This window comes from Barbus barbus (assembly GCF_936440315.1).
Source record: "Barbus barbus genome assembly, chromosome: 23".
Lineage (NCBI taxonomy): Eukaryota > Metazoa > Chordata > Actinopteri > Cypriniformes > Cyprinidae > Barbus > Barbus barbus.
This window is the reverse complement of record NC_136751.1, coordinates 3,295,867-3,320,694: the sequence shown is the minus strand read 5'-3', so window position 1 is coordinate 3,320,694 and position 24,828 is coordinate 3,295,867. Positions and strand designations below refer to the sequence as shown.

The 24,828-nt window shown below is 39.0% G+C and overlaps 2 protein-coding genes across 2 annotated transcripts in view; both read right to left on the bottom strand.

Annotated features, from left to right (window-relative positions):
- Positions 1–186: 186 nt before the first annotated feature.
- On the bottom strand, positions 187–10,172 carry LOC306842708 (uncharacterized protein; the record flags this gene model as incomplete). The annotated part of the gene is made up of 4 exons (XM_079373725.1): positions 9,737–10,172; positions 2,907–3,042; positions 2,380–2,472; positions 187–1,529 (listed from the first exon to the last, which is right to left on the bottom strand). The coding sequence occupies exons 1-4, from the start codon at positions 9,944–9,946 to the stop codon at positions 187–189; spliced, it is 1,782 nt and encodes a 593-aa protein (XP_079229851.1). The 5' UTR covers positions 9,947–10,172.
- A 3,643-nt stretch (positions 10,173–13,815) lies between these two features.
- Positions 13,816–24,828, bottom strand: part of LOC306842598 (protein Aster-B-like) — a 58,749-nt gene continuing 47,736 nt past the window's right edge. The window contains exons 5-20 of the mRNA XM_079373553.1: positions 21,499–21,583; positions 21,017–21,120; positions 20,826–20,921; positions 20,663–20,743; positions 19,779–19,894; positions 19,495–19,654; positions 19,220–19,412; positions 18,290–18,436; positions 17,581–17,699; positions 17,345–17,487; positions 17,147–17,250; positions 16,023–16,220; positions 15,839–15,929; positions 15,202–15,309; positions 14,096–14,216; positions 13,816–14,012 (exon numbers count right to left, since the gene is read on the bottom strand). Coding sequence (XP_079229679.1) covers positions 13,923–14,012; positions 14,096–14,216; positions 15,202–15,309; positions 15,839–15,929; positions 16,023–16,220; positions 17,147–17,250; positions 17,345–17,487; positions 17,581–17,699; positions 18,290–18,436; positions 19,220–19,412; positions 19,495–19,654; positions 19,779–19,894; positions 20,663–20,743; positions 20,826–20,921; positions 21,017–21,120; positions 21,499–21,583 — 1,956 coding nt within the window. The 3' untranslated portion in view covers positions 13,816–13,922. The remainder of the gene's footprint in view (positions 14,013–14,095; positions 14,217–15,201; positions 15,310–15,838; positions 15,930–16,022; positions 16,221–17,146; positions 17,251–17,344; positions 17,488–17,580; positions 17,700–18,289; positions 18,437–19,219; positions 19,413–19,494; positions 19,655–19,778; positions 19,895–20,662; positions 20,744–20,825; positions 20,922–21,016; positions 21,121–21,498; positions 21,584–24,828) is intronic.

The following is a 24,828-nucleotide window of genomic DNA, read 5'->3' as shown; positions in this document are numbered from 1 at the left end:
TAAATGAGTACTCATAAATAGCTGTTGGGACAGTATTCTCATTTGCAACAAAGGCTTGAGTAAATTTGAGTAAAGGCTTGGACCTGGAAACAGTATTCAGTATGCGTCACGTATAATGTAAGTGTATTACGTAAAGCTCTCAAATGAATTTAAAGTATAAATAAGCAGAGATGTTCATGGCCAGACTCAGACCGTGGTCATGAGTTTGAGAGAGCCTGAACGGAATCGCATGATCTTCTTTTTGAGCGCATGCGAGGCTTTAATCTTGACCACGGCATTGGAGGGATTCTGCGAAGAAGAGGGGGATGGGGGCAAGCGAGCGGGCAGTTGCTGAGGCCAGACCAGCCCTCCGCTCTCATCTGAATCACTGGACACCGAACTGGTTCCCGGAGAGAAAGTTTCGCTCAGACTGGAGTCGGACCCACCGGTAGGTGAAGTAGCGGTCTCTTGCACCCTCTGTTCCTGCTCTACGAACTGAACACTAGTGCGTTTGGCGGGTAACTGATTTAGTCTGAATTCGTGCACATCTTTTCTGAATATCCCCTCATCTTCTTCTTGGCTGAGATCTGCCGAGGAGCACCACAGCCGCTGATTAGATGGATAAAATTCGTCACTGTGATGCCTGCCCATGTCCCGCCCCACCGTATAGTATTTGTGCTCCGGTTGGGCGGTCCATCCTTGAGAGACGCAACTGTCCTCTGACCGAGAGCGGATGGTCGACTTGGTTTGTCTTTGTCCTAGAGTTGTCCAACTTTCCTCTGGACTCCTTCTGGCTACGGACCGAAGAAGGGCCCACTTTTGGGATGGAATGGGCTGGTGTTGGTTACGGGACTCGGGAGTTGATATCGTAGGTACGCAGGTGTGATTGCAGCAGGTGTGAATGTGGGGTTTCATGGTGTCTGACATTGTGGGACGACGTTCGATGAAAACTGGTTGATGCCGAGGGGAGTCGTTGCTGCTGGTGTAGACTTCTTCGACTCCATACTGATCCATTTCCAAGGAGGATTCTGGCTCCTCACTGCTTAGGGATGTTGGTCCAGCTTGGGCACTGGGTAGGTTTGTGTAATATCCATCTTGGGAATAACGCTCATTCTCTTCCTCAGAGAGAGTTGTCCATTCCTGCCATTCCGATTGGTCAAGCTGTGGGTAACTGGGTGGGTATGTGTGTAAGTCATGCCACTGATCGGGATCAGAGTTGAGTTCTGCTGTAGATCTGAGGTGTCGTCGCTGCAGGAGTCCCAGGATGTACGTCTCCACACGCATTGCCTGCTGGATGTCTTCTTCCATTAGGCCGTCTTCTATCTTCACTGCAGGATCTGCCTCAGCATCAGAAGTGAGGCTCATCTCTGGAGTCAGGCTTTCATCAGCTATCTGATCTGTAGCCCACTGAGGGCTTTCTTCGTCTTCTTCCTCCTCCTCTATTCCCTCGGCAATACCCTCCAGTGGGGGGTACGGGGCAGAAAATGAGCGGGGCATGGTGGCATGTACTGTGGGCTCCATATGACCCTCCCAGTCCAGCATGTAGGCATCTGTGAGAAATAAATGACTTATAAGAAATAAAACTATTTCTTAACAACAGGGGTTTTCAAACTTTATGATACCAAGGATAGTCAAGTATAATGATCTACTTGCAAAAGACAGCCTTCTTTAAAGGCAGCTATAGGGCTATATCAGGGTTGCCAAACCTGTGGAACCAGGGTACTTTTAAACTGTTGCTATGAGTGGATTGTTTTCCCGAGGGTTAAAGGTTTGACATATTACATAAATTATATTTGCCTGAAAGACTTGTATTTAAATATTTTCACCCATTTTATATTCTACCAATGATTAAACTGTGCCAGATGATGGGTTTTGTGAAAGAGGGGCACTGGTAGGAAGCCTTTAAGCTCACGAGAGCTCTATTATGAAAACAGACTGTTTATGATTACTGTGATCAGAATAACTGAAGAATAGCCAAGAACTCACAGCCCCTTCAAAACAGTTCAAAAGAGGTGCGCAGAAAAAAAAAAAAATCCAAAAGATAGAACACTTGAAGAAAGTCCGCACCCTCTACCTAAAAATAAGTAATCAAATGTGAGATAAAAGCAAATATTCTACTATAGTAATAACACTGACTGTAAAATATGTATTTTAGGCTGGGAACTGGCATATTTTGAATTTTGATATTTGGGATAGGGTCATTGGGCTAGTTTTGGGTTATTATGTATTGGCTATTGGCTCTGTCGCTATTGGGGTAGCCATTGGGGTGTTTCGATTACCAGACCTGGCAACCCTGGCTTATGTTTTACTGCAGGAACTTTTATACTGTAAGGGAAAGTAAGAATTATATTATCAAGACCACAAGTTTAGGTGTAAAATATGATTAAAGGAAACACTAACCCACAGATCTGGGCCTGTGACAGGAGACACTGAGGTTTGGGGAGGAACAGGAACGCAATGGAGGAGACAGACTTTCATTTTGCTCATAAAACCCTGAGGGATCAAGATAAGTCCAAAAGTTATAACCATTTATCATTTATTAGCTTTCACTGTTTTCACTGCTTTCACTGATGTATATTTCTACATATAATCTATTTGCCAACTATTACTAAATAATGTTACATGATGGCAACACATTTTCTAACACAAATGCCAGATCGTTGCATAACTAGGTGTGCACAATATATCAGTGACTAAACTGGTAAATGATCAGTATCATCCTGATTATGTTGGTGCTGGAGGCAGATAAAGAGATCAGAGCTTTAATAGGAACACAAAACAAAATATAGCAGCTTGTATATTTTTAATATTGGCCATCTTCTCTGTTATATTATCAACTATAACAAAAAAAGTATCTGGCATCAGTATTGGCCAACAGTTTTGTAGAACACTATTAGGAATAAATTATTCATAGAGTGGTGGAGTACCTGAGCTTGAAGCACTGGGACTGTCCAAATCCTCCTCTTTATTCTGCTCACACGTGAGTCCTGTATCCAACCTGAACTCACTGAGCTGCTGTTGCAGAGCCAGCATCAGCAGGCTGGGGGCGCCCTGGAGTCGGTTCTGCAGGGTATGACACAACAGTCAATACTGAAGGCAACTGGAAAAGATTTACATGAATGCATTTGGCAGACACTTTTGCATTCAAGGTATACATTTATCAGTTCATGCACTTCCTGAAAATCAAACCTGTAAGCTTGGAATTGGGAGCGCTAGCATGTTACTGTCCGAGCTACAGGAATGCAATAACACAATACAAATACAATAATGTGTATACAAATACATGCATAAATATACTACATTAGCTGAGGGTGCATCAGCATAATATGGGACATTTGCACTGAGGGGACCATATTAACCTCTGTCCCAGATTGCCGTTATTCCTCCTCACCCTCACTGCACAAAACCTGGTTAAACCATTTAATATTTTAAAAGGTTAGAAATCAGTGATTTTACAGCCCCATGAACTGGTTTCTTGTATAAATTAAAAATAAAAATTATATGCCTTACATTTACATTAGAATAAACAGAATTTGTGTGACAACAAACAGATGTAAGATGGCTTGGATAGACAGCTTCAAGCATGTAGCACATGTGTTTTTTGCGTGCACATAACCCGTGTAGTGTGTGCTCGTGCACACCACTGCCAGTAGTTATGTAAGCCAACGGCAAATGCACCAAACCTGGAAGATCAATAATTTACCAAAGATGGGAGAGATGTTGCACATGCTATTCTTTGATCCTGTGGTTCTGGTTTTGTTTCAGGACCTAGTTTCATGCTCTCGGCAGCTAATAATTCAACTATCAAAACACACTGTGGTTGGCACCATGTCGCAAGTGAACCTGTGTTTAATGACGTCTGAGTCTGGGGTTTATTTTAGTTTTGTTCATGGTTTAGTTTGTCCAGATTTGTCCAGGCATCACAGTATGTTCTACACCTGGCCTGAATCACCACTCAGAGTGTATTTTAAGATTTTTGTTATATTTTGCTGGTGAATGACGCAAAGGTGGTTTAGCTTGGCTCATTATTTTAACCGCTTTCTCTATTTACAGTTCAGTGTTTTTCTCTACTTATTATTTTCCATAATAAAGGGTATAATGATGACAAACCCAATGTTTGGGTGCACAGATCCAAGACAGATGTGAGAAACAGACTGGCGAGAATGAAAAGATTTTAGGTACACACTAATGCATTTCATATTCAGCATACAAGCTTTCATTGGATTTACAACAATTTCAGTTGAATCAGATTATTACTATTTACTTATTTACTTGATTATTTTTGAAAAATCAGGTTCAAATTAAAGCATCAAATACGATCCATAAGGTGTTTGAGGAATGTTAATATGTTAATCTCTCACACATCATTGTAGTGCATTGGATTATATGTTTTGCACCCTACAATAAAAACTACAGAGAAAAAACATTATTGGGAGTGTCATCTAAAATTTATATGCATTCTATGTAAGCAGTCTGTTATATTGTTATAAAAATCTGATTAACATTACAAGCTTTCAGAATTTCATCTTACGTTTTGGCCATGAAAAATATCAGGTCTTTGAATAATATTATTGTTTTTTCCCCCTCTGCTTGAGGGTGAAATCCATATGGTCATTTATCAAAAGTCATGTTCTGAAATTTGAGACAAATTCTTGTGTTTTTCCTGCAACAAACCATTTCCTTTGAAATCAGCACAGAAGTATGTCTATTTTTCAAGACTAAAATAAGACGTAGAAGAACATTATAACTGTTCTTAGAAACACTCATATAAAACCATGGCAGTGTGGTTTAGCTGAGGTCAAAGCTCAAGCACATGAGAAAAATGACAAGTATAGAACTGGAAAACAGAGGAGGAGGACAGTGAGAGTGGAGCAGGACTGCCAGATGTAAACAAAGACCACAAGCAAACACCACACTGAAAACATGATCCAGTCGTGATGATTTTAAAGCTAATATTGGCTATTCTCTGTTTATGTCTATGACTCAACCTCGTCTCGTGTTTCCTTGGAGATCTTTGATTCAGCTTCACGATTAACCGTCGTGCTTCTGTGTCTCACCCTCAAAGGCCTGATGCACAAAAGCATGCAGAAGGCAGCAGTCTATTTGATTATCAGAGAAACAGACAGGACCTGAGGGAGATCAGGCTGCATGTGTACTCTCATTATGCGGCTGCCGTGAGCGCCTTGCCTTTAATGTGCCAAAATGGGACACAACCAGCATCCCCATCACACACACACACACATCACTCTGCCCCCACTATATCATCACACACACATCAGTCTAACTCCTAAAGTACAAAATACATCACTAAAATGCACTAATTAATTTCTGAAGCACACTTTCACACGAGTAAAGCCGGGAAACTTTGGCCTTGAGGGTTGATGTAGTTCGTTTGAACAGATGTTGTATGTACAAACGAGCTACTATAATGCCAACACTGCTGGGTTCTCGACTACAAAGCTGAACTACAAACAAATCTGTATGGCAAACTGGTTTAAAGCACATGGATTGACATGAAACAACTGGGATGAGATGTAAGATTTCACCCGGTTACATTGCTAATTATATAATTATAGGGTGCATATGTAATTACATGTTACCCACAGGGCTGTGTGAACACCGCACCGAACTCCATAATCACTACAGCCTGAAGAGATCAAATCTGATTGTCTTTAACTGGTTAATTAACAGCTGCAGTTTAGATAGATGGATGGATGGATGGATGGATGGATGGATGGATGGATGGATGGATGGATGGATGGATGGATGGATGGATGGATGGATGGATGGATGGATGGATGGATGGATGGATGGATGGATAGATAGATAGATAGATAGATAGATAGATAGATAGATAGCCCGACAGTATAATACAGGGCTCCCACGCAGTGTTCCCTCTAAGCTGAGCGCGCAGAAGAAATAATGTGCCTCGTGCACACAAATGAGTTGGGAAGCCATTTGATTGAATGCCGCAGTAAAAGGGAAAGAATAGCAATGCTCGGGCAAACCGCTATAGAGCTGAAGTCACGACAGAGTTAGAGCCGGTGAATGCGGTTTACAGGTTTCATAGAAAGAGAACGATATGCACCAAATGAATCGCTGTAGAAACTGAATACTTCAATGGTTGTGGTGCGCTCAGAGACAACACAAACGCAATGACGTGAAATAAAACGTCCTCATGTATTAAAGAAGAGCGGCTTGATTAAGTGCTGGAAATAGCGGAGGATGGGCAAAGAACGTAACAAAACTCTGAAACATGTACAGTCACACACAAGAGTATTGTACAAACTGTACTTCATAACCATGTTTAGACAGCTATAGAAGAATTCATATGTTCACGGTTTTTTAATATTTAACTTACAGATCTCAGCTTAAGTTTTGCTTCAGTTTGTATTCTATTCTATCAGTTTAAATAGTTTGTTTTGATAATATATCATGTTAGGGCTATATTATAAACCTGATAAATAATTGACCTTGTTTTTGAGTCTTTGACTTTGAGTCTTTTGCTCATCAAGGCTGTATTCATTTCAAATATACAGAAAAAAACAGTGATATAGTGAAATATTATTGCAATTTCTAATATTGGTTTCCTATTTTAATACCTATACTTTAAAATGGCATTTATTCCTGAGATCAAAGCTGAATTTTCATCATCATTACTCCAGTCTTAAGTGTCACATGATCCTTCAGGAATCATCCTAATATACTGATTTATTATCAGTGTTGAAACTGTTCTGCTGCTTCATATTTTTTGGAACCTGTGTTTCTTTTTTCTTTGATTCTTTGATTAATAAAAAATTTAAAAGAACAGCATTTATTCAAAACAGAAATATTTTCTGACAATAGAAGTCTTTACTATCAATTTTATCCATTTAACACATCCTTGCTGAATAAAGTTTATTTAACTTAAAAAAGAATCTTTAAAAAAGAAAAAAATTCTGACCCCAAACTTTTGAATAGTTTATATTGTAACACAAAATCTCTATTTTGACTAATCACTGTTCTTTTTAACTTTTTATTTTTTAAAAATATCACAGGTCCCAAAAAATACAGTATATAAAAATATATAAAAAAAATAAAATAAAAAAGCAGTACAACTGTTTCCAACATTGATTAAAAATCAGCATATTAGGATGATTTCTAAAGGATCATGTGACTCTGAAAATACTGCTTTGCTTCACAGGAATTAATTACATTTTAAAGTATATTAAAATAGAAAGTTTATTTTAAATTGTAATAATATTTCACAATATTATTTTTTATCAAATAGATACAGCCTTGATGAGCATAAGAAACTTCTTTAAAAAAAATATTGATCCAAACTGTTGAACTGCAGTGTATTGTACAGTAAAAATGTTTTCTCAGGTAACTTAAAATGTACATCATTTAGTTACATCAAGGGTCAAATCAAATATAAATAGCTCATTAAAGTTAAAAGTTGTACAGGTCTGGTATAAAGAATGCTTTTGCTCAGGTGCCAGAAATGTCTGCCCAATAGAGAAAAGTTCTGCTCAGCAAGAAAAAAAATTAGAGGGAACATTGCTCCCACTGGTCCTTAAATTTGATACAACTAAACTGAAGAGTTTTTAAGGCCTTAGACAGTTTTAAATATGTTAAATGGTATAAGAAATAATTTTTCAAATTGCCTTAAATATATTTTTAAGAATTCTGCAAATACCTTGTAAATAGTCAAATAAAACTCTTTGCTTGATATTCGTTGACATTTGTGTATTGAAAATGTTTTTGTTTGACATTTATGGTCTTTATTTTATTTGGGCTAGCTAAATTAATTTTTGGGCTACCAAAATGTGAAGAGTACCTGCCCGGAGGGATACCAGGGATTTAGAAATTTTGCGAGCCCTGGGCAGGTAGATAGATAGATAGATAGATAGATAGATAGATAGATAGATAGATAGATAGATAGATAGATAGATAGATAGATAGATAGATAGATAGATAGATAGATAGATAGATAGATAGATAGATAGATAGATAGATAGATAGATCAAAAATCAGAAAATAAAAGCACTTTTGTTCACTTTCTGAATGATTCTATAATAATTCTTAAGAACCGTGCTATTATGAATTTGCAATTTATTTATAAAGTACTAATAATTATATAAGTAATTTAATGCAAATGAATAACATAAATGTGGTAGGCTATATTCATAGTCAGTAATCTCATTCATTCATCCATTAGAACAAAAAGTAGAATCGTTTTGGAATCGTATCATGATACCAGAATCAAAGTCAGATTCCCACCCCTAACAGAGCCTGAGTGAAAGGCTAAATGAATGTCTCTTTGGTGAGAGAATCTCTCGTCAGTCTGCAGATTGAAGAATGTTTTCCGGTGGCCGCTGACAGCTCATTTGGGTGATGCGTCTCGAGCTCACCCGCACGCGCCCGTCCCGAGAGAGTCTGACTCATTAATATTCCGCTCCATGCGCCTTTTGTCTGATCCATCTATGGGGGGAGAAACTCTGGGGAGAGAGAGACTGCTGCTTATTTGATTTCTCTCACCGCCTTTTCACGGGGCCTTCGTGGAAAACTGAGTTAGAGTGAGGTCCTGACCCTGAGGCACACATACTGATGGACAGGCAGTGAAAGCACAGGAGGGACCACGCGCTCTGTTAGTTTATAAATACTGTATTACTTTGATAAACACTATGCCTCCCCAGCTATGAACATGGAATACAGAGTTAATAAATAAATACATATAAATATCTCCTGGTGTTCATCAGCAATATACAAGACTTTTTTAAAGCTATAACTATAATACTAATTAAACCACAACAGTAATATAATATATTATAACATAATATAATATAATATAATATGTGACCCGGGACCACAAAACCAGTCATAAGGGCCAATTTTTTTTTTTTTTTTTTAATTGAGATTTATACTTCATGAATAAATAAACTGAATAAGTAAGCTTTCCATGGATGTATGGTTTGACAGGACAATATTCGGCCGAGATACAACTATTTGAAAATCTGGAATCTGAGGGTGCATGCAAAAAAATAAAAAATTAAATAAAATAAAAAAAACTTTGAAGTTGTCCAAATGAAGTTCTTAGCAATGCATATTACTAATCAAAAATGAAGTTTTGATATATTCACGGTAGAAAATTTACAAAATATATTCATGGAACATGATCTTTACTTAACATCCTATAGTTTTTGGAATAAATGAAAACTCGATCATTTTGACCCATACAGTGTATTTTTAGCTACTGCTACAAGTATACCCCAGTGACTTAAGACTGGTTTTGTGGCCCAGGGTCATGCATAATATAATATAATTATAGACTAAGAAACGTTAATAAAAAAATATAGTTAAATAAATTAAAGGCTTGATATTTCGTAAATCCACGCGAAACGAACAATGGATAGTTAAATGTCTGCAGACCCCGCCCCTTTTTCCAAGTGCACATCAATCACAGTCAAAAACATACACTTGCTGTGGAAGGAAATTGCCTTTAATTATGCTGCACAGCTGCTTACGTTAATGGCATTATAACGGCATATTGGTGTTATAAAATATATAACGGCACACTGCAGTTTTCGTGCAAATTATGTAACACCAAAAAGTAACAAGCATCTTGTTTTTGTGCGCTCTTGCACACATGACTTGATCAATAATAACAGGGTTGACTGGCACGTTATTCCTCGTCATTTAAAACTTTTCACAACACTTCCCGAATATCCACACTTTTTAAAAGCATGGTTTTCATCAGTGAACATGTCGCACCTACCAGCTGTCGTCTTAAAGTGAGCTGCTCCTGCGCTCTGCTGCTGCGGGCCGGACCCACATCACCCCAAGCGGGGCATCCCGGCACGGAGTCCCCGAGGGACAGGGCGCCGAGGACCAGACTCTCCTGCCGCTGCTTCAGTATCTCCAGCTCACACAGCCACGCCAAACTGGCCTCCAGACGCTCTTTATTCCGACTGCGCTCTTCTTCCATCTTCAGAGGAATCCCGAGGTCCAGCAGGATGCTCCTCACCTTTCCCAGCAGAACAAAAGCAATCAATCTTTCAATATGATCTGCGTCAGTCTGCTTCTGCTACAGCTGTGGACGTTTATCACGTTCAAAAGAGACAATTCCCATTTAGTTTGGAGCGGTTTCCCCTAACGCGCGTCTCTGTTACTCATATTGCAGCGGTCGGACAATATTTGGGCATCTCAGTTTTGAATCTTCCCCTCACGCCCCTCACATTGCTCTACATCGAGGTGTTCCCTGCTCATTAGAATATCCCGCCCTGTCCGTTGTGATTGGTTGAAAGCTCTCAGTCACCGCCCTCTCGTGGATTTCCCACACTCTAATTGGTCAGTCCCTCCGCGGATTCATTTGCATGCAGACCATAGCGGGTCATCGTGCGCTCAACCATAGACGGATGAATGGATGCCGAGGATATTAATTTGTGACAGCTCAGAAGACGCGAAAATATATGCGTGGGTGACTTAATAAGGATAATTAATGAATACTAGTCGGGTTTGTTGGCTATGACATAAGATACAGCCTAGGCTTCCCTAGTGTTTTTGCAGGGAACTGGAGCGCGATTGAAGCCGTCATTTATTTCCACCTCGTTATTTTTGAAATATTATATATTACTGAAATATATATTTGAAATATAAAAAAAATGTTTTATAGGAATTTATCGCCTTTTTTACGTGAATGCGTTTTTCTCAGTAGGCCTATGCACCGCATAAATCTAATATTGATATTTCAACAAAAACAATCTGTATTTAATCGTTTTAAAACGCAAGGCTGATGCAAGCTGGATGTTTGCTACGTCTAGATATATTTATGCATCTGGACATTACGCAATGAAAGAGCTGGGTTATGTCTCTATCTGGTGGTTAGACATGATAGTGCACCTTAGCGTGATTGTTCTCTGTTGTATTGGAAATATTGAGATTTCTTTTTAACGAGTTGTTAAACGCTTCGACTCCGCTACAGGCAAACTCCCAAAAGCACAATGCAATTTCCTGCGGAATCACTGTAACTTGAGGAAACAAATGCAATATTTCTCGATGGTATCCATGGTAAAGCATTCATATATATAAAAAAAATAATAAATAAATAAATAAAAATCACAAAGTATTTTCACAGTGTTGTTTTTTTTTTTAATTCTTATTATTATTTGTAATCTGTCTACTTCACATAGATCAGAGAGCCACTGAATCAGAGTCTCGATTAGACAAATTTGTTGGAAAAAGGGAAAACTGTGCACAGCACAGTTCTGCTTCCTATTTCAGTGAACACTGCACATATCGTCTTATACATACAGTGCATATGGAAACATGTACAAATCAGCCTGGTCTAGAGATAAAAACAGCTCTAAAAAGAAGAAGAAAAAATACAGTAAGTCACTGCTACACCAAGTTATGGGATGCCATAAATGGACATCAACAGAAATCAATCAGTACACTTTCAAGAAAATAAAACAGTTGATTTGTGATACAGTTGTCTTTTCGATCATGGAACTACAGCACAGCTACAGTGGAAATGACATCAGTGGACACTAAACCCCCATAGCACAGTCTAATGAATGGAGTATGATATGCAAATTTGAAATAGAATTTAGAACAGTGTGTCTTTTGTCTGAATACTTGATCACAAATGCTCAACATAATCTCAAAAGTCAAATCTCTAATAACGGCAAGACATTTCTCAGTTGCAAAATGCAAACTCAAATCTTTGGTCAGATACATCACGAGAAGTCACTGCATATGAGCAAAACAAACAGGCTGAGGGTTAATTATCATTTTTTTGCTCTGGTGGAGTCGGTATAAGTGTAGCAGAATAAAATGGGTGGTCCACAAAGAAAAAGAATTCAAACACAATTTCACATGTGGCATTCACACACACTTACACACATACAGTACAGTGAACATGATTGTGACAGTGATTTCATTTTCAGTTCTAAAATACCAAACCATGAGCAATTCTTCTTTTCTAAAAACACACATAATGAAAAAAGAGAAATCAAATCCATATTGCAGAATAAACACCCAACAACCTATACAGATGCACTCTAATGCCAAAATAAAAGTCTTGGAACTGAGATAAGTTTTTTTAACAGTGAATTAAACCAGTGGGAGAAACTGTCAAACTTAAAGTCTCAGTAGTTCAACTGCATCCTGGAATAAAATGCAGGCTTCAAACACTGCACAGAGCAACACTAAAGATGGATTTCAAAGATCCAACCCAGAAACCAAATTACTTTACAGCAGATTCCTTTCTGGGAAAAAAAAACAAAACAACATACATTCAATACAATACCATGTGGTTTGTAGCTGGAATATTATCATATATTCTACCAGCAATGTGCCAGCAAACATATATTTCATATATCAGACTTTGTCCTACAATGGCTGGACGTAAAGTGCCGCTTCTCTTCATGTCGTCTCACATGATTTTTTATTTTTTTTACATTGTCCTCTGTCTGCATAAAAAGGGAATTGTTGCATTTTATGTTATATATAAATAAATTCTACCATCTATAAATACTATATTTGGTTTATAGGTTAGAGCACTTATGCTCTGTAAAAAAAAAAAATGTCATTACCACCTCACATAACTTTCCTTTTATTTGACTGATTTAAAAATGGCAAAATATGGGCTATCGGTTCAATTAAAACATGAAGTGAGTCCAGTGCCGTTGCAGTGCTTCCCCGTCCAGACTCTCACCTCATGCTAAATAAAAACAGGAATGGTGCCACAGCAGAGAAAGCATGCGTGTGTGGGTTCGGGCCGAGCTAGATGGTCATTTTCTGACCGCTCGGTTTCTGAAGCCAGGCGGATGTGTAAACAGATGCCCAGTGGACTGAGCTGCTGGGCAAGAAAAAGGCAGTTTGGCTTCATGTGCCGGGAGGAAGACACAAGACGTACAAGTGGAATGATTTAAAATGTCACACGAACACGCTTACATTCACCAAAATAGACACAGATCAACTTACGACATACACACGCGCTCACATGGACACATCTCAAACGTGCTTGTGCGTGTCACTGAATAAAACGCAGTTTAATAATTATAAACTCTTTCCTTCTAGAGCTTTGATAAGTGTTCTATGTACATAAATTAACAATAAATATCTGCAATGACCTCTATATATATATATTGAAATATATATTAAATCTTGAATAAAGTATGTATTTCAAACATATTCATATATTTTCCTACATCTTCAAATAAATCTGGAGATATCACAGTTTAGTAATCAAAAACTAACAATGTTTATCCATCTTCCTGGCTGCGGTGTCCCTTTTCAGTCTTTCTCTGGTGCAAAAACTCTTTAGCATAATGGTTAACGCTTCACAGAAATGGAAGGTCTCTGTTTTTAGCGCAAGTGGCCCTTTTGTGGAAACTAGTTACACTTTCTAACGCAGAATTATCAAGGAAACCAGCCTTGATACTAGAGCACGAGTCAACTGGATTTCATAATGCTTTCTGTGCAAAACTCCCACAAACGGGAAAAGGGACAGGGCAGCTTTGCTGTTACAGGTCAAAACCAAGCTAAAGGATAATTTCCCTCATTCTTTGTACCAATAAAACACTTCAAAAGAAAGGAGGGCTAAAAAAAATAAAAAGCATGCTCTTAATTTTCTTCCTCAGGTCCGTTACGTTCCTCTGCAACATCCTCTGAAAGAAAACCTGAAAGAAAGCTGGAACAGTGATGAGCCCATTTGGACTCTAGCCATCCCACAATTCCATGGGACAGATATGGCCCCACTTCCTGTGGGCTTGCTGTCCACTTGTATTGGCCGATGGCAGTTTCTGGTCCATCTCTTCTTCTTCTGGTCTCTATCAAGTGTCTCTTTTGTTTAGTATGCATAGTCATACATGTACAATTGGGCCCTTTGTTTTTTGCCTTTTGTTCTCATAAGTGGCTTTACATTGCACAGCACGCCCTGGTGGCCTGGAGGGTAAGTGTCAGTAATATCGACTCCTCTTCTCGTCCGAGTCCGAGTTGTAATCTCGTAGACCCACACCTTTCTGTAGGCTCAGTAAGGAATCCTTCATCTATGTGAAGACACAGATGCGGTCATTTTACAATCAAGTTCAATCAACTCACTTCAGCGTGTACGTGCAGACATATTATATACCTGATCCAATAACAGTACTGAAGATTTAATGATCTCTTTCCATTTCTGCAGCTCGGCATCGTGGTAGCGCTGCTGGGACTCCAGGAGCTGTGCCCATTCCATCTGTGTCTGCGGCAGTTTACTGCTGAAACGCACGGTAACAAAAACACCACTACTCAGTGATCTACACCAGTGGTTCTCAAACCTGTCCTGGGGACCCCCAACCACAGCATATTTTGTATGTATCCCTCATTTAACACACCTGATTCAACTCATCAGCTCATTAGTAGAGACTGCAAGACTTGAAATGGGTGGGGCCTATGAGAGAGACATACAAAATGTGTGGTGGCTGGGGGTCCCCAGGACAGGTTTGAGAACCACTGATCTACACAGTCAAGTGAGTTTAGGAATTTATATGGACACTTATAATAAATTTCAAAATCAGTAGGGTAGAGTGCAGTCCAAACATGTGCTTGGGATGTTGTGGGAGGAGCTTGCTGTGACTTATGTGTGACTTGTGTGATTCTTAATGATTGTGGGTGGGGCTTGATTGCTGTGGGTGGAGCTCAAAATTATTGTGATTGGGTTTTGAAGTTGTGGGAGGAGCCCATAATGGGCAGGACTAAAAATTGTTGTGAGTGGAACAGGATCTTATTGTGGATGGAGCTCAATACTATTGTGGGTGGAGCTCTTAATTGCTGTCTTGGTGTTCGTGAGGAGATCACAACTGTGGGTGTGACTTGTGTGACTAAATTATCGTGACTCAATATTGTTGTGGGTGTGGCTTGGTATTATTGTAGGTGGAATTTAATAATACTGTATCAATATTACTCATTACCATTGTGGGTGGGTCTTGGTGCTGTGGGAGGAGCTCATAATTATAGGCATTGCTCAATACTGTAGTGGATGTGGCTTGGCTTTGTCAGTGGAGCTCTATATTGCTTTGGGTGGAGGTCAGTATAATTGTTGTGGGTCTTGGTGTTGTGGAAAGTGATCGCATTTGTGGGTGTGGCTCAATACTGTTCTGGGCGTGATTGATACTGCTGTGGGTGGAGTTACCATCGTTGGTGGGTGGGTCTTGGCTTAATATTGTTGTAGGTGTGAAGCAGTTGTAGTATGTGTTGTACCTTTCATGTAGGCGTAAGCCCTGCCAGCTGGTGAGGCTTTGTGCAGAATACTCCAGCATCCAGAGTTTGTAGAACAGCATCACATTCAAAAACACCAGTAGCACCAGACTGCAGAGAGACAACAAACAGACACATTAAAGAAAACAGAGCACGTGGACACATTCAGTGAAGAAAAACAATTACAAACGCTGCACTTGTGATGAGTAGAGTGAATGTGATCGCATGTTAGATGAGGAAGTCTAGGATATGTGCCACAGACAGACACTTTTGCTGCATTCCAGTCAAAGTCAAATATGTGATATTCCCACTATCGTCCACAGAAACAGACTTTATTCATGTATTCATTTGGAAATTCAGGCTTGTTGCATTGAATGAAGCGCAGCATAAGACTGATAGAGGGGCCCTCAGAAAAATGTCCTAGATGGCAGTATAGAGATGGGATTTTCTGAATAGATATATATATTTGACATCAGTAAAGGAATGTACCTTATACAGATCCTAGGGCCAACCACAAGAGGCAAAGTCAAAAAAAGAAAAGAAAAATTTCACTAAGTCATATTTATATAACACATATAAAAAGTAAACAAAACTTAATCAGTATAAATTAATAGAGCATAGACAATATCGCACTACTCACACAAAGCTGATGATGAGTAGTGGTTTAGAGAGGTTGCAGAAAATCCCGCCTCCTGGCGAGTGCTCAGGAATGTGTCTTGTCTGAGTTGAACCTGTGGGTGGAGTACATGAAATTGCAACCAGTCATATACATTTAAACCTAATATCTTTTGAGTTTGATAATATTTGGATGTGCATGAACTCACCTGCCACATGTTTGATGCGGTGGATGACCTCGTCTGTTGGTGTGGTCACAGGACTGAGGGTCTCATCTAGATGGGCTGTGCGCAGGTGGGCAGGGGGTCTTTTTCTCCGCCTTAGGGTGGAGTTCTTGACTGCTTTAGCTTTAGGAGACAGTCTGTGGCTTTCCATTAGAGCGTCCTCCATCTTTCCTAACTCCAGTTCTGACAAAACAGCAATACTTATTTACTGGTACTAAATACTTATTTATTCTGGTATTACTATTTAGTGGTAAGAAAATATTCTGCACAACGGAAGGAGTAACTTTAATGTAAGATGTGGAGTGAAGTGGAAGAAAGTTGTGGGTGGGGCCCAATAGTGTTCTGGGGGGGACTACAATGTTATTTTGTGGAGGGTCGATGTTGTGGCTTGATATTGGTGTGGGTGGGACTTGATAATGTTGTGAGTGGAGCTCAATGTTGTCGTGGGCGGAGAGCAATACTGTTGAGGGTGTGACTTGATATTGATGTGGGCAATTTCAATTTTGTTGTAGGTGGGGGTTAATGTTGTGTGTGGAGCTCAATATTGTTGAGTGGGACCTGGTAATATTGTAATTGGAGCTCAATACTGAGGGTAGAGTTTAATATTGTGCTTACAGCTCAATACTGTAGACGGGATTTTATATTGTTATGGGCGGAGTTATATTTTGTTGTAGGTGGGGCTTAATGTTGTGTGGAGCTCAATATTGTTGAGAGTGGGACTTGATAATGTTGTGGGTGGAGCTCAATACTGAGGGTGGAGTTTAATATTGTGCTTGCAGCTTGGTATTGTGAATGGGTTTGATATTGGTATGGGTGGGGCTCAATGTTGTTGTGGTTGGAGTGATTGCTGGAAAATGTGAAGTGGAAGAAAGTTGTGGGCAGTGCTCAAGATGGTTGTGGGTGGGAATCTTATTGTGGACGGAGCTCAATGTTGTTGTGGTTTTTATTTTATTTTGGGTGGTGCTTATTGTTGTGGGTGGGGCTTAATATTATTGTAGGTGAAGCTCAATACTGTTGTGGATGGATCTTTAGATGGTTGGGAATGGGGCTAAAGAAAGTTGAGGTTGGGGCTCAAGGTGGTTTTGGGCGGTTGGGAAACTGTGTCTTACCGAGGCTTTTGAAGTTCTCATCTAGCCCACTCCAGAAGTTCTTCTCAATGAAGCCCTTCACCAGCCCCCATGGCTGTTTCCTGTACCTCAACTCTGCAGAAACCCTGACGGCAGAATAAATCACATTATTGTCAGTCACACCTGCCTCTCTCTGTTTGGTTTTGACCATAAAAAAATGAATGGCTTGTTCATCCGTACCTCAGCCTAGACTTGTTCTTGGCCACGCGTGTCAGCATGTAGCGGTTTATGGTGTAGAAGTAGTCATGGTACGGCACGTCATGAGTGATGACTTCCGCATCGATGATGTAGCACTCACTCTCCTGGCTGGCCTTATACAGAGTCTAGTTCAGAGAGTTGCATTGGAAATATTAATATTAAAACACACACACAAAAAACAGTACTGAGGAGAAGTCCAGTCCAGATTAACCTCTCACCTGAGTCTCTGTAACTGTAGCTGTTTTAGGAGCCAGTGGGTTGGTCAGGGAAATTGTGTACATGATGGCCCTGGTCTGATTTCCAGCATCTTCCTTCTTCCAAGGATGATACACCACATCTGTGAAAAGATGTGCAGAACCAAAGCAAGCATATCAGAAGCAGAGCTATTATAGTTAACTAAAACCATAAAAAATGTTCGTTAAATGATGGGGGAAAAAACTATGTTAACTGAAATAAAATTATATATATATATATATATATATATATATATATATACACACACACACATTCAATTATTTTGTCTCAGTTTCTTTTTATTTTAACTTTATGTACTAAAATGAGTAAAAAATAAACAAATAAAACTGAATAAAAACCATGTGTACATATATAAATGATAAAATCACACAACAAAATTACTTCTTTAAATGAAAAAAAATGAAAAGAAATTCATAGAAACTATAATAGTATCTCAGTGATATAAACAAAACTGATCTAAAGTATTCTAGATGTGTAGTTAAATTTTGGACATAGATAAAATAATACATATAACAATTAAAATAATAAAATAAAATAATTTAAACATTCAAATATTGAATTATTTGTTAAACAGCTGTATAATGCTCTTCATGGTCTTTATCGCTCTATTAGGGTTTCTTTTAGACCATCTAAAAGTTCAGTCAGTTCAAAGACAAAGGGATGTTTTCTGACCTGTAAATCTCCTCTGCTCCATGAAGTCTGTCATGAACTGGGACTTGGTGAAGAGGATGGTGTACAGCTTATCAACACTGAATTTATACACCTCGTTAATGTACTGACGGCCGTTCAGATCCTCGTGAAAGGCTTGAACCTCATCATCTGAATAAACATTCAAAAATAAAGATGAACTGCACAACACTACTCAAATATTGGGATCTCACACTGTTCACTATTCAAATGACATTTTCAGAATAAGGCAGAATATGTTTAGAATAAGGCAGAATATGTACCTACATTTCACTGCTGGTTATACCCTGTATAATTGTGTATGTGACAAATAAAAACTCTTGAATCTTGAATATGTATGTAGTAAGGTTTGTACAATGTAGTAAGGTATAACACTTGTGATGTATATATATATATTAATTAAATATTTAAAATGTATTTTTCATTATTTTATTTAAATTTTAAATATAGAGTATATAATTTGAAAGTGTGCACTTCATATTGTAATATTTATTTATTTTATATAATATAATTAAAATAAATAAACAAGTATTGAAATTATATTTTTATATAAATATAATATTTTAATTATATAAAAATAATGATTGTTTTTCCTTTTTTGATTAAAAAAGCAGGATGTGGATATTTTCATCTGGTTAATCAAATGAAATATTAGACGATAGATAGATAGATAGATAGACAGACAGACAGACAGACAGACAGACAGACAGACAGACAGACAGACAGATCGATAGATAGATAGATAGATAGATAGATAGATAGATAGATAGATAGATAGATAGATAGATAGATAGATAGATAGATAGATAGATAGATAGATAGATAGATGGGAGGCAATTCCAAAAGAAGTGCAAGCAAGATAAAGTTTCAAATGTCATTTCAAAAATGAAATGAGAAGAGTTTTATTTTTTAAACCTTCATCGTCTGTCTCTGAGGAATCACTGAGATCAGTGGGTATATCCTCATTGTCGTTGAAGTCGAGTGCAGGTGGCGGCACAGGATCCAGAGGACTGCCCGGCTCGCTGTTCCTCTCCTCAGCCAGCAGAGGAAGCGTCAGCAGATCTCCATCAGGAAGGCAGTCTGTGTACTCCTCAGCTGCAATGTCAAACTGACACCAGCGCAGGGCACTATTTTAAACACTGTCTCTTAATACGACCATACGGAAAGCGTGCATGAGCGCATATACTCACAGACAGTGGCGTATCAGTGCTGCTGGGAGGTGTGATGGAGTGTGTGATGGATCTCTTGTGTGATGGAGGAGAGCTGTTGTCTGGCTTGTTCTCACTGCTGCTCTTGGATGAGTTATCATTACTGACCTCGTTCTCCTCCGCTGGGATCTCCTCACAGTATCTGAGCAGAGACAGTGTGGACCCTTAGGTGCTGTATTTGTGCAACTTTCACGTCTGTTATACACCAGATCTCAATATGTTGGGGTTTTGGACAGTAGTTATGAGAGCATGCACATGTAACTCACCCCATGGTGTTGAAATCATCATCTGGCGGCACATAGTCTTCATCATCACTAGTGAGGCCCAGCTCATTTCCATAGCACTGATGTACGAAGTGCCAGAGCTCTTTAGGACAGAGAGGCTGCACACAGAGTATATGACACTTTATTATATTTGCTTAGATAACATCAGATATATAATATATTATTGCTTAAAATGTACACAAGTAATTCACTAATAATTGCATGGATTATTTGCATGTATGCACAAAGGAGAACTTCTCACGACAAAATTCAGCTTCAGCCTTCAGGATCAGCCTCACGTGTGGTGTGAACGCGCTCAAGACAGTTGGACATTGCGGTGGATCAGAGGCTGATCCTGAAGGCCGAGCTGAATTTTGTCGTGAGAAGTCCTCCTTTGTGCATACATGCAAAAAAACTGATACAAATACTGTTCAGTTTCTTGCACAGACAGATTGGTCTTTAGACCTCAATGTATCGTCACGAGCAGCAGGGTTTGATTTGGTTTTATGTGTGTATGTTTTTTTTTACTCTCAAAGCTGTGAGTCCCATTGACTACCATTATATGACTGACAGACTGCAACAGTTCAAGTTAAAAATCTTCATTGTGCTCTACTGAAGCAACAAAATCACCTACATCTTGGATGCCCTGGGGGTAAGCAGGATAAACATGAAATTTTCAGTTTTGGGTGAACTATCCCTTTAACCTAATTTTAACCCAAGTTTCATAATTGAGTTTTGGCGTATTCTACATGAGTGGCTGCGTGCCTGAGGTTAGTCATTTGCATAAACATGTCCAAACCTGTCTATTTTCTAGTTATCTTTCTTGGTGTGAACTGGCCTTAACTTAAACTTTATGTACTGTACATACTCATAAACTGTGCTCATACCTTGTCCAGCAGTGCATTCTGCCAAAGTCTGAACATCATCATGTAAGTCCTGTCTCTCGCACCAAACGATGTGAAAAAGTGCTGAAGGGAAGAGCGAAGCAGGAGATGAACGTCAAGAAACAACCTCTGTGTTAATGTTCTGTGGCATCTGAAAGACTCTCACCTTATCAGTGTCTGTGCACACCTGTATGGCATTGGGAATCAGACGCGCGGTTTTCTCTTTCGTCATGGAGCAGATGTCTTTCAGCCGAACTGTAAGCTGCACACGCATGAAACGGAACAACAAAAACTCAACTCTTCTCCAATCTCTCTGGAGGCTGTAGCTCCAAAAGTCTGAGTTACAGTAAATCATACCAGTGTCTCCCAGCGAAAGATGTTGCTGTAAAAACAGATCCAGTTTTCAGAGAGGTAGAGGCGGCCCTGCAGGAGAATGTCCCGCTGGAGAGCACATGAGTAGTCTGCCAATGACAGGACAAAGTCAAAAGATGTCCCTCCTGTTACATCATTCAATTGAATAATTTTGTTGAAGGAGAAAATAACATACAATTAAGTACCTTTAAACTGTTTAAGCATGTAATGCAATTTTAAATGAACTATTAAACATAGTTTAACTATAAATATAATTTGACTTGTTAATGAATAATAATTAGTTTTTAAATTATAAATATAAAGTATAAATTTAAAGTTGTGTATATATATATTTTTTGAGTTTTTACAGCTTAATTTAATATATTAAAGTTGATCTTTCACTTAAGATAAAACTAAAACATTTTGTTAGTTAATTTACAGTAGTTTACTTACTATAAACAAAGAGCTTATTATATGAGAGCTCTTACCCACAATGAGGCGCTCTGTGTCCGGCAACTGCTTGAACAGCTTCCTGAAGTCTTCATTACGCTGCTTATATGTGGGACTGAGGACCTACAAAACACACAAATCAGTAGATGAGGAATACACATGCATACTCACACATCCATCCACACTCAGAAAGAGTGTACTTTAAGAGCATTTCCCCTCTCACAGCTGATCATCAGTCAAATGCTGCTTGAGTTCTGCCATGCAGCAGCGCGAGATGAACCACAGTGAGTTCATTCCCACTGTAGAGTCACACTGTTTCTCATTCACAAACGCATGCTTCACTCCTGCTAATGAGTGAATGTTAACCTGGCATCAGTGGTGCATAAACAGCCTTTAAAGACAAATGCTCTGAGAAAAGACAGGACAGTCACTTCAACTTGAATCTCGAGGTGTCTTAAGATCAGCCGTGTAAAACGGTTCCTTACACACACAATTCAATGTGTTACACTGTTGCCATGGAAGTGAGATAGAAAAAATAAACAACAAAAGATCATAAATACCTTTAGAACTATACAGCATTTATGAGTTAATATAATATAATAATTCCTTGGTTTATCATGTCCTCGTTTTATCATCTACACAATGCACACAACCCATCCATCAACTTCTACATACTCTTTATGTAATATTATATTATATTCCTAAAAATGTGAAATTATTGTATTTAAGCATTGTAAATTAAGAATTGCATACATACACTTCAGACACTTCAGTGTCAACATTTTACCAAACCAACCAAATTAAAATGAGTAAATAAATTGAATAAAATATAAAATACATTTATATTACAGCTATAAAAATTGAGGTGAAATCTGAAAAGTAAAACATTCTATGTGTATATGCAGACAAACACTGTATACTGTATATATAAACATTAGTTTTTTTATATATTTATATAATTTGCATTCATTTTGTTGAACATTGGCCTACTAGTGTACCCTAAACTAATCGTATACTCTTTCGTTGAATCTTTATACAGACTCACGGCAGGTATGTCCTCATCCTGGTACGGGTCCTCCCGCAGGCCCCACTGCCAGTTGTGGTCCCAGTCTGAACCCTGAATTAACCAGCCTGCCAAAGCCTCCTCCAGCTCCATAAGAGTCTCCCAGTCGTCCTGAGAGTCAAATGATGAATCCATGTCTCTGTGCATGTCTCTTACTACAGCCAATGACCCTTCGCTCAGACTGCCGGATCCTGGTGATATTTTTGATTGGGGTGGGTCTGTTGGTTCACTCACTCCTTAAAGGTACGTCTACGCTATCGCAGATGTTTATCAGGGTGTGACCTCTATCAGGGTGTGAGTGCTGGGCTCTCCTGACTAGTGCCACATGATTCCAGTGCAAAACACACAAGTGGCCTTTAGTAACCTCTGCAGACAGATACTTTATTATGCTGCTGTTTGTTCCAGTTTCCCACCGTTTGTGCTGGGAAAGGGTGTGTATGTGTGTCCGTCTTGATTCTGTGTGCTTCTTCAGACTGTGAACACTACAGTCGATGAAGAAGGAACAGTAAGTTACTTCCACAAGTTAATCGTTACCTTGCAATAGCAACCAATTTCTCTATTACAGGTTGGTTGGTGGCTTTAAAAGATCATTCTTCTTGGAGTTTAGTCCATCGAAGACGTGATTATTCTTAATCCTCAGGGTTTATGCTTGTTTTTTTTGCATTTAGCAGCTGTTCTGGTCAGATTTCAGAGAAGAAAGATAGTCTTCTGCAGGCGTGAATGACGAATAAAGAGCATCTAAAGAGCGTGACTGGAGAGTCGATGAAGAAGGAACAGAAAGTTACTTCCGCATGTGATTATTAATTGTTACCTTAGTATGCAATGGCCACTAATATCTCTGGTTGCTTGTTGGCTTTCAGAGATTGTTCTTCTTGGAGTTCAGTCCATCAGAGACACTTCTTCTTATTCCTAGAGTTTTTCTTGTTTTCTGCATTCAGCAGCTGCTCTTGTCAGACTTGAGAGAAGAAAGATCCTCTACAGGTGTGAAACGGACCACGGCGACAAATAAAGACCACCCGAAAACACTCTGCGCCAAATCCTTGGGTTCTTAGGTCCTCATTTTGATGATTTACGCTTTCCAATGTAGAATCTCTCAACCCCAAACTATATTCACTCGCTCCCTCTTATTTGTGCCTAAAGATAACCAAGAACAAAGACTGACACATGATCTGCAGCAGTCATAATGCTAAGAATGGAATTCTACTTGTGCAAGCGACAACTCTGTCCCAAAAGTATCCTCTCTTCAGCGCTTATGCATAAATATCCATAAAGGCGAATGGAAAGTTGCACTCAATGGAGAAGCAGATACTCAGGAACATTCCAGAGCAGATCCAGACCAGCAGAAACCTCAACAACAGCTCATCTGTCCTGCTGATTTATGTAGAGCTGGATGTGTGTGAGTGTGTTTACTCCAGCTGATGAGTATGTAAAGTCAGTTACTTATTAACTAAAAGAGTAAATAATGAGAGACGCCGGTGGCTGGAACCAGGAGTGGGTGTGACGACTCCAATAATGTTATCAGGGGATCCCTTTGTTTTCTAATGTCACAGTGGCATGTGAGACAATGTCTAGTGTGCGAAATATACATGAACTTTTGGGGTGCGATATGTTGAGGTTAGTCTCTCGTAACTCACATTGTTTTTTTATTTGGCCAGAAGTCCACCTTAAAGGGATACACTCAAAAAAAAAAAAATGGTGCTATATAGCACTAAAAGTTGTTCATGGCTCGTAATCATAGGGCAACCACTTTTGGTGCTATATAGCACCATATCTTTAAAGGTGCTATACAGCACCTTTGTCAAATGGTGCTATGTAGAACCATAAGAGGTGCCATATTGCATTGTATTTCTTCAACAAAAATGGTGCTAAACAGCACCAACAGTGGTTCTTTGGCTCGTAAAGAACCTTTAAAGGGACTTAACAGGTTCTTTGTACGGCAGTGGTGCTATATAGCACCTTAATCACCCCCAAAGAATCACTGAAGAACTGCTGAAGAACCATACAGGAGCTTAACAGGTTCTGTATATGGTAGAGGTGCTATATAGCCCCTCATTCATGCCAAAGAACCGGTGAAGAACCGCTGAAGAACCACTGAAGCACCAAGATTTGGTGCTATACAGCACCAAAAGTGGTTCCCCTATGATTACGATCAAAGAACCACTTTTAGTGCTATATAGCACCATTTTGTTTAGAGTGTAGTTCACCCAAAAAATTAAGTTCTGTCATAATTTACTCACCCTCATGTCGTTCCAAATATGTATGAGTTTCTTTCTTCTGCTGAACACAGAAGAAGATATTTTGAAGA